Raw genomic sequence first — 10567 nt, 5'->3', positions numbered from 1 at the left:
CACACACACACACACACACACACACACACACACACACACACACACACTTTATTTATATATAAGTCTTGGTGCGGTATAGTTACCTGAATACTTAAGGCTCTCAAGCTATTATAAATGATTTAGTTTATTAGACAGTATAGTTCTTTATTTTGTATCGAGCACTAACATAACTGATATTTGAAACATCAAAAATATTTGACAACTCCCTCAGCTAGAAATCTGTTTCACTTACACAGTAGAACCTGAGTTTTATGAGCACTAATCTTACGAAGCAGCGGTTATATTGACCACATTTCTCGAGTGGAAAAAAGGTAAGTCACAACAAAAATAATGTAGAAGAAGAACCAGTCAACTTACCTTCATATTCCCATGCCTTCAATCACTGGCAATTTCTTTGTAGGACAAGAAAGTTGTGCACTGTACCTACTGTAACAGACGTTCAATTTTATGAACTACTTATTCTCAATTAGTTTAAGCAAACTTTGGTAGAACCCTTGTTTTACAAAGTTATCTTACTTAGCCCAGTTATATTTCTTTTTTTTACCTGTGGTAACAGTGGCAGCTGTGGTAGAATTAGCTGTGGTAGAATTAGCAGCTGTGGTAGCAGCAGTAGATGAATCTGTAGAATAGTGTGTAAAAAAAATAAAGTTAACTTACAAGATTGTAATAAACATAAAACAGACTCCCATTTAAGGATAGTAAAATGTTTAATGGACTGTTATGAAGGCTAATGTGAAGTAGCAAAAAGATTGGAAGAGAGTTCACTGCACTACAGTAACACTAAACTGTGGGAGCAGAATACCTCAAGCAAACAAAACTGACACGCCTACGGGGTAATTCAAGCCAGAAACAGGCTGTAACAGAGGCCAAGCCTGGACTCTCAGCCCAAGTGCCCTGGAACGTTCCAGCTGGCTACCGCAGATCCTGAAGAGTTGCTGTGGCTAACTGGTGGATGCACACCCATGCTTTGGATCTGGAAACTGGGCAGGATATGTGAGAGATTTAGGCATCCAGTTCCCCTTTGTGTCTTAGAAAGTCTTCCTATAACAGTTCAAGTTCAATTTGGAGCTAGATTCCACAGGTAGGTATGCATTTGCTCTGGCTTGCTGGGTGATTAAAATGTATACTGAAAGCTGGGACATCTTCAGTGGTCCAAAAAGTTGAGTTTAGATAAAGCTCTCCTTCCACTGAGTACCAGAAAGTAAAACCTGAGCATATAGTCTAAGAAGCTGTTAGAACTTTTTAAAAAAGAAACTGGTTAATAAAAGCAGTTTGCTGTATATACATATGTTCTAAGCACTGATTACAATGCATGTTATTTGGGGCAGCAGATTCATTAAGATTTCTTTCTAAAGGGGGCTCCACCAATTCCCAGGATACAATCTAACAGTTCTTGGATATGCAGGAGTCAAGTAATACTTGGTATAATGGGAGAAATAATAGTCTCACTGCAAACCTAATAGGAATAGATTGGAGTTCTGCTACTCGTTCTGACACAACCAACAGTTTAACATGACAATAAAGTGCTGTTCTACTAGAAAGTGGTTTAGTAAAAAGTGGCATTCTGGGGTTCCTTATTTACCTTAGTGACTCCAGGGCAAATGCAATCAGTTTACAAAGAGGTTTTTCTAATTGCCATTCCCTAAAACAAGTTGAAATCAGAAGTGACGTACAAGGTAAGGCTACATTTTAGGCCTAGGTATTTTTAGTAAGTCACAGACAGGTCACGGGTTGAAAACAACAATTCATGGCCCGTGACCTGTCCATAACTTTTACTAAAAATACCAGTGAATAAAACTGGGGTGTGTGGCTGCCCAGGGCCCCTGCGGATGGTGTGTGCGTGTCAGTCAGGGGGAGGGTTGGCAGGCTCCCTACCTGGCTCTGTGCCTATCCTCTCCCCCCACCCCCAGCATAGTTTGGGTGTGGGGCAGGGGCACAGGACAGGGTGAGGCGGGCTCTGGGCAGTGCTTACCTGAGGGTCTCCACAGAAGCAGCGACATCCCTCTCACTCAGCTGCTAGACGGAGGCAAGGTCACACAGCTCTGCACACTACCTCTGCCTGCAGGCACCTCCCCGCAGCTCCCGTTGGCTGTGGTTCCTGGCCATGGGAGCTGTGAAGCCAGCACTCTGGGCGTAGGCAGCCCACAGAGCTGCCTGCCCATGCCTCTGCCTAGCATCAGAGCGAAGGGGATGTTGTTCTCTTTAAGCTTACATACTATAGAGATCTGCTTATACAATTGATACAAGGTATGTTAGTGGAGGCTGATAACTATTGTGCTGGAAGTTGTAAAGAATAGGAGGACTGTCTCAAATAGATAACACAACTTGGAAAAGACTGCATTAAGAGTCAACCTAAACAATATCCAGATACTTACAAAAACACTGTGAAATGGCAGTACAGTTAAGTCCTGTTGCATTTTCACAAGAAAAGTTTGATCCTGTCCAAAAAAAAAAAAAATGTAATATCAAGGAGCCGTAGGAAAAGGTATTTTTATATTACAATTTCTCAAAAACGATTATTATGCTTTTTATCAACTATAAATTATGTTCTCATAAAATTTCTTAATGTTCTACGGGGGATTCCCTGGGGATGTCAGTCTCTTGGCTAGTAGAATTAAAACTATTTCAATGGACACGATTTAATACACTTGAATGAGTTCCATCATTAATGACATGAAGTATGTTTTTGTAAAGCAAGAGTGAACAAAACAGTAACATTCACTCACATAAGCACTGTACGCAATCTGTGTAATACCTCTTGCAATATATTCTAGTTACAGATCCCTTTTTCAAAATGGTACATAAGCGGGTATGTGGATATAAACAGAGTCAGACAAGTTTAAATAAAACATTAAAAGCACTATTTAGTTTACTGTTACTATGTTTGAAAAACTAGGGCAGAAATACTCCGGGCCCAGTTCTGTGATACTGTACAATGACTTCCACTAAGAATAAATGGAAGTTGTGCAATATATCTAAAGCAGAATTTAACCTGCAATTTAAGAGGAATTCATATTTATCTGTTTTGATCAAATTGACAATCCATATTTACACAGCAATTTAGTGTTAATGTAGCCTGTTAAGAAGTTTCAAGACATTTAGCACACTTATTTGTCCTTAGTCCTCTCAAAAGGTTCTTTCCACTACAAATTCAGTATATGTAGTCTCAAGAATTCTCTGACAAAATTTGAGGCATTGTGGACAACCTGTTTGAGAGGAACACCAAAACTGGGCTGGTAATGTTTGAAACTTCTTTCCATTAACTATGGAGAGAGATCCTCCATGAGACTTTACATGGGTAGTCTGAATAACCATGTATTATCCCATCACCACTACCCTCATTTCCTCTCCTTGTTCCAATTGTTTCATCCACTTCTGTCCCTCATGTTTAGAATCTAAACTCATCAGGGAGGGACTGTCTTAACACAATGTTTTGTTCAGTGCCCAGCACAATGGGACCCTAATTCTGATTATGCCTTCTGGGCACAACTAAAATATAAATCAATAGACTACCTTACATAACTGATTGTCTACTGCCCTGTCTTCTCTTGGGGCACTTGATATCAGGACAGGATTTAAGAGTTCTGTGGGATAATCTCAAAAGGGACTGCAATGTTGGAACGCTTGTCAATTTTAACAAGTCAAGGTCCATCCACAACCTCCTTACCAGCAAGGCCAAGTAACTAGTTTTCTAGTAGTCAAGATTTTCCATGGTGCTTCAGGTAGTATGGTTAGCGGGTCTTTAAAAATTCTGCTTTTATTTGTATTTTGGGCATAATATTCCGCTGCCTCTGGATAAGAATTTAAGATTAGTTTAACTTTCACGTCAAAGTGTTTGTAGTTTGTGTCCATTACTGTTTTGGGATCTGAACAGTTTAGAACAATTTTAAGATAGTGTTGCTTTTCACTATGTTATCCACCAAAAGAGTTATCATTGATCACCCCTTGTAAATGTTTGTGAAATCAGACCCAAAGACATATCTACTTATTAAATATTAGTTTTTCCAGATGTTTACCTTTGCACTGAATCCACTTGCATCCTGGGATAGTGCTATTAACACAGTCATTGCAGGTTTTAAGATCTGCACAGCTATCTGAAAAAGGGAAAACATTTAATTATGGGCCAGTTGATAGTTATCAGAAGAGCAACTCTCCCAAAGATAATGGGATTAGTTTTCTAGCATTTTTAAATCACAGATCTCAGTTTTACTTATTAGCACCTATGAATTGAGGACCTCCATAACATCCTCAAAAGTGTTTACATATGAACTGAGTCAACTCCCCAACTAAACATCTTTATTTTCGGATAAGAAGCTGTAGCACAGAGAAGCGACATGCCTAAATTCACACAAATCCATGGGACAGAACCAAGACTGGGTGTCGACAGATCTGGTGGTTAACCCATAGGATTATCTTTTTTCCCCTCTCAAGTATCATTAGTGACTCCAACTACACATGCATTAGGCTCAAGTAGATTCAAATGCACTTTACTCGTGCCCAACAACACTATTGCTATTCCAATGCCGTGCGCCAGAAATGTCAATTATACCTCATGTAGTGGTCTCCAAATATATTTAATAAAGCTCATGGGAATCTAAATAGAGAACAGAAAATTTACAAGAGTGAAAAAAACTAAGGGTATGCCTATACAGCAAAGAAAAATCCACAGTAGGGCCATGGCAGTAGATTTGGATTCACAGGGCTGGGCTGCAGGGCTGTTTCACTGCCATGTAGATGTCTGGGGGCTCAGGACTCTAGGATCCTGCAAGGAGGGAGGGTCCCAGAGCTCAGACTCCAGCCGAGCCCAGAAGTCTACACAGCAGAGAAACAGCCCCGCAGCCTGAGCCTCATGAGCCCAAGTCAGCTGGTATGGGTCAGCCATGGGTTTTTCTTTGATGTGTAGACATATCCTAAGTCTGCAAACAAGACTTCACAGGAGTATTTTGAAACCTCAGTGGGTAAAAGCCTTTACTATAAAAGGGAAGAGACAACAGAAAAGAGTCAGTTAAAGACTTATGGGAGAAAGCAACACAATGGAATTAGTTAATGCTGGCCTAGCTGGTATAAGCCCTCATTTGTTACAATTGTACCAAAAGAGTGTGGAACAGACCAGAATGAAGACAGTTTTCCTGTTTTACCACACTGGCAACTAGTTCTGGTGGGACTGATGCTGGTTCTCTACAAAGTTATTTGGACATATTAAACCTAAGTCTCACAATTGGCTCTCCAAAGAGACTATGCTAGCAGGACCAATAGTCTTGTGTGCATGCTGCTGCACAATGGATGCTATCTATTTAAGCACATATTTTAGCTGATAAAACAAGAGTGTTAAAATTTGTCTTTTCCATACTCTAGAATCTATCCTGGCTCTTGGAGTGGCCAAGTACTTTACAATGCTATAGAAGAGGGATCAGCAACCTTTGACACACAGCCCACCAGGGTAAGCACCCTGGCAGGCCGGGGCAGTTTGTTTACCTGTCGCATCTGCAGGTTCGGCCGATCGCAGTTCCCATTGGCCGCGGTTCGCCGTTCCAGGCCAATGGGGGCTGTGGGAAGCTGTGGCCAGCACATCCCACAGCCCGTGCAGCTTCCCGCAGCCCCCATTAGCCTGGAATGGCGAACCGCAGCCAGTGGGAGCCGTGATCGTCCGAACCCACGTGCCAAAGGTTGCCAATCCCTGCTATAGAAAACAACAGTCTAAGCATTAATAGGAATAATTGCAACTAGACTTGACAGCTGTGGATGGGTAAGAGATGGAAACTTCCCTCAGGGTTCAAATGCCAACGTTACTACACTGCAGAATTGGAAATCCTGAATACCAAGACTGATCTTCCCTTTCTGCTGAGCATATATCTTCACTCATATGGGATCTGTTACTAGTAGTTTGAGATAGTTGGGAGGGAAGATACTAGGTAACTGAAAACCAGGAATGGCTTATAGGACAGATTCCACCCACTCTCACTGGGTTTCTCAACAGGTGTGACCTGGTACTTCTGTTTTTGTAACTAGAGTCTGCTTGTCTAACTCAACCCTGCTTATTTTTTGGAATACTAAGATTTCTTAAGGTGTCTAGTGAATGCAATGCCAGCCTTGACTCTAAAAGTGACGTACCGTTTTTCTTGGAGAAACTATTAACTTCTCCACCTGGGAGTGAACACATCTTTTAATACTGAATTGGAAGTCCAGTTGCAATTAGTGATTATCCTTAGACTGGAACCAGACCAGAAATGTCCTGTCACTTGGATATGCACACGTGTCCTATGTTGCCCATGACTATCAAGATCTCAGTCAGCAATGGTTCCCACATGAAAGTATGCCTACAGATACTACTGATATCAAATCATCCAGCCTCTGAAATTGAATCTGAGCAGACACCTCCTGGCTCAGATAAATCCTCTGCCAGACTTCAAATGTACTAGAACTGTTCTAGAGCAAGAAAGCTTGGAGCTGAGCTTTGTCTTACAGCCCCAAGGTACCTGCAGACATCACTCTTGAAACAGCAGCTCTTGCCACCATACAAATTAAAGGTAATTTTTTTACTTGAAGTCAAGGCATTCACCTGGCCTGAGTGACCTTTCACATTTCCTTGTGAAGAGACTTGGTCATACTAAGCCATCTACACTGATATTTGGCAATGTAGACCTGGTAATCCATATTTTGAGGTGAAAGTATAGACTGGTAAACCCTTCAGCCACATTAAGACTGCAGCAATGAAGCTCAGGATTCTAGGGCCTTGAATTCAGCTCTTTCTTCTGGATATACATCTTGACTTTAGCAAAGCCTTTGATACGATCTCCCACAGTATTCTTGCCAGCAAGTTAAAGTAGTATGGATTGGATGAACGGACTATAAGGTGGATAGAACGTTGGCTAGATTGTTGGGCTCAGCGGGTAGTGATCAATGGCTCGATGTCTAGTTGGCAGCCGGTATCAGGCAGAGTGCCCCAGAGGTCGGTCTTGGGGCTGGTTTTGTTCAGCATCTTTATTAATTATCTGGATAATAGGATGAACTGCACCCTCAGCAAGTTCGCAGAGGACACTAAGCTGGGGGGAGAGGTAACTATGCTGGAGGGTAGGGATAGGGTCCAGAGTGACCGAGACAAATCGGAGGATTGGGCCAAAAGAAATCTGATGAAGTTCAACAAGGACAAGTGCAGAGTCCTGCACTTAGGATGGAAGAATCCCATGCACCACTACAGGCTGGGGACTGCCTGGCTAAGCAGCAGTTCTGCAGAAAAGGACCTGGGGATTACAGTGGATGAGAAGCTGGATATGAGTCAGCAGTGTGCCCTTGCTACCAAGAAGGCCAACTGGATATTGGGCTGTATTAGTAGGAGCACTGCCAGCAGATCGAGGGAAGTGATTATTCCTCTCTATTCGGCACTGGTGAGGTCATACATGGAATACTGTGTCCAGTTTTGGTCCCCCCACTACAGAAGGGATGTGAACAAATTGGAGAGAGTCCAGCGGAGGGTAACGAAAATTATTAGGAGGCTGGGGCACATGACTTATGAGGAGAGGCTGAGGGAACTGGGGTTATTTAGTTTGCAGAAGAGTGAGGAGGGATTTGATAGCTGCCTTCAATTACCTGAAGGGGGGGTTCCAAAGAGGATGGAGCTAGGCTGTTCTCAGGATGGCAGATGACAGAACAAGAAGCAATGGTCTCAAGTTGCAGTGGGGGAGGTCTAGGGTGGATATTAGGAAACACTATTTCACTAGGAGGGTGGTAAAGCACTGGAATGGGTTACCTAGAGGGGTGGTGGAATCTCCACCCTTAGAGGTTTTTACGGCCTGGCTCGACAAAGCCCTTTGCTGGGATGATTTAGTTGATGTTGGTCCTGCTTTGAGCAGGGGGTTGGACTAGATAACCTCCTGAGGTCTCTTCCAACCCTAATATTCTGTGACTCTATAAGGCTGCCTCAGAATTATGAGAGAAGTGTCTTACGACATTGTTGCCTATTTCTCCACTTTCCAGGAAAAAGTGTTTCCTTACACTTTTTAATCTTTACCAGCTCATCAACACAGTGTGAGGACACACCAATCCTATTCACATAGGAAAGCTGGTCCAGCTACCCATCAATGATGGTCACAATTCCTAGAGAGGCATGGTTCCAAAAATCAGTTCAGTCTGCAGGTTTTCCTCTTCTGTAGAGATGTATATGGCTAATGACCATACCCTGAATAGAATCAGAATAGCACCCATCTCCAGATACTTCCAGTTAATGCCACACAAGCAACTTGGCACAGCACTTCAATGGAGATGGCAGGACAGAAGTTGCTGCCAAAATAAGGCATCTGATAACAGTTTTGTTGAGGTTCTCGGTGCAGACTGCATCCCCTTTAGACTGCACCATCTTTTCATTCTGTTTGTACAGCGCTTATCAAAGCGGGTCCCAGTCCATGACCAGGGCTCTTAGACACCACAGTAATACAACTAATAGAATAATAAAGTTGTGTCTGCCTGCTGTGGGTTCCGTGACATAATCTTAGCCTTAATTATAGTGGCGTATTTCCTTAATGTAGGGCGTGCCAATTAACATTTACATAAACAAACACTGTATAACAACATAAAGTTGTATAGATGCATGCAATAAACTATTGTAGATGTGAGTACATGGCTATCAAAAACTCCAAAGGGACAGTTTATTCTGATTACTCAAGAACAGGCTCTGTGGCTGGTTACTCAGTTTTGCTGCGCTGTTTGCTCCCAGTGGTCTTTGCACTTTTTTACACCAACTATAAATCACGGCTTCGGGAGGCAGATCTGGGCATTTCCTGCCCTGGGTTACTCAAATCTGTTAAGTGGCTCTGCTTATCCTCCTCCTGCCGCAACAGGGGAAGCAAATGCTGCAAGCGGCGATTAACACCAGCAAGCTGCGCTTTCGGGAACTGGATCCAACACCCGAGGAAACAAGCTGGGTGCGCGTGCAACGGAGCCGACTGCCACCAGGTCTCCTGGGCAGCGCGGAGAGGGCGCAGGGCACCGGGGAATCACGGCGACAGAAGCGAGCTTAGGACGACACCTCCCGCCCCCCAGCCCTGGAGCCGCGCCGGCCACACAGGGCCCCCCGGGCTGGGGACAGCGGGGCGCTCCGGGTGCACGCGGCCGGTCAGCGGCCGGTCAGCGCCCGGCCCGGGACGCGCCTCCCACCCCCGGCCGGGGAAGGAGCGAACTCCTGCGGGGCGCCGGCGCATGGGCCCGCCACAGCGCTCGAATTTGGGGGAGGGGCGGCCCCCACCGTTTACAGCCCCCGGCCCCAAGAGGAGCCGCCCGCGCGGGCCCGCCCCGCTCCCGCCTCACCTTTCCCCGCCGCCGCCGCCGCCCACAGCAGGGCCAAGCAGGCCGTGGCGAGCAGGAACCCCGGTGTCCGGCCCATAGCTCGGTGTCTGACTGACGGGGCGGCTCAGACGCCTCCGCGACCAACCGCAACGACGCTCGCTCTACAGCTCCCAGCCCAGCTACGTCAGGTGAGCACGTGAGAAGGGCGTGGCGCTGACCTATTACGTAGAAGCGACTGGCCCCGCCCCCGCTCAGGAATCGGTCCGTCTATTCGCCGCGCCCCATCCTCCACCCCTCTGGTACAATGGAACAGTCCTCAGCCGAGCACCAGGGCGGTGGCAGAACACGCCCCTTCTGCACGTGACCGCATCCGGCCTCGGTGCCCCCATCAGGTGACGGCCGTCCCGCGCTCTCGGGCAGTCACACGCCGCTCGAGCCCCTCTGTCGGGGGCTGGTGAGAGAGTGGGACAAGGCCTGCCCGCCCCGCCCCCGCGCGCTGCGCTGACAGGGAGGGGCCTGGCGCGGTCGCACACGGGCGGGGCTGGGTGAGGGACTTGGGGCCAAGGCGGAGGCGCTGGCTGCCGGGCCCAGCCTGGCACCGTGGAGCCCCCAGCACGGGGCCGTAGAGCCAGAGGAGCTGGGGAAAGGAGGCAGCTGAGGCTCCGCACAACGCATGTGCGCCCAACATTTAGCGCCACGTTGTGCACAGACTGACACCGTGTTCAGCCCATTAACGTCAGCGGGAGCTGCAGGGTGTAAACGAGCGTAGAGGCCTTGGCTGTTGGTCTTTGTCCCTGGCGCCGCCCCCACCTCTCCACTTACCTAGCGGAACACCTGTCCAGAGTGCACGCAATACTCCACCCCAGGTTGCATCATTCAAGGGTTTGTTCTCACACCTCCATCTCCACCGAAATCATTCATCGTTTTAAGAATACCAAAGACCAACTCCCCTCAGGCCTATCCTCCCGCGGTGCCGAGGGGAGTGCCTTGCAACACTATAGTCAGGTCAGGGCTCATATCCATATCCCAAACTTTAACAGCCCGCAAACCCCTTTCACTAAACTATGAAATCTCGTGAACCTCCTCCTAAAAATGAATATTTTCAGGGATTTAAGTTTAAATTTCCTCAGTGTGATGGATGCCCCAACTGCCCGGCCCCGCTCCTCCGGGGGCTTGGGCTGCCAGTCCCACGCCGAGCGCTGGGGTTCGGGCTGCCAGCTTCCCTGCTGAGGGGGGCAGGGCTCGGGCTGCCGGCCCCAACTGCCGAGCCCTGCTCTCTCTGGGGCTC

General features: G+C 46.5%; 1 protein-coding gene across 1 annotated transcript in view; it reads right to left on the bottom strand.

Annotated features, from left to right (window-relative positions):
* The window catches only part of CD164 (CD164 molecule), a 12657-nt gene extending 3203 nt beyond the window's left edge, over window positions 1–9454 (bottom strand). Inside the window, exons 1-4 of the mRNA XM_024194290.1 lie at window positions 9301–9454; window positions 4017–4094; window positions 2376–2438; window positions 545–619 (exon numbers count right to left, since the gene is read on the bottom strand). Coding sequence (XP_024050058.1) covers window positions 545–619; window positions 2376–2438; window positions 4017–4094; window positions 9301–9376 — 292 coding nt within the window. The 5' untranslated portion in view covers window positions 9377–9454. The remainder of the gene's footprint in view (window positions 1–544; window positions 620–2375; window positions 2439–4016; window positions 4095–9300) is intronic.
* Window positions 9455–10567: the final 1113 nt, after the last annotated feature.

Source organism: Terrapene carolina, unplaced genomic scaffold, assembly GCF_002925995.2.
Source record: "Terrapene carolina triunguis isolate 2854851 unplaced genomic scaffold, T_m_triunguis-2.0 Scaffold42, whole genome shotgun sequence".
Classification (NCBI taxonomy): Eukaryota; Metazoa; Chordata; order Testudines; family Emydidae; genus Terrapene; species Terrapene triunguis.
This window is presented reverse-complemented; position numbering and strand designations above follow the sequence as displayed.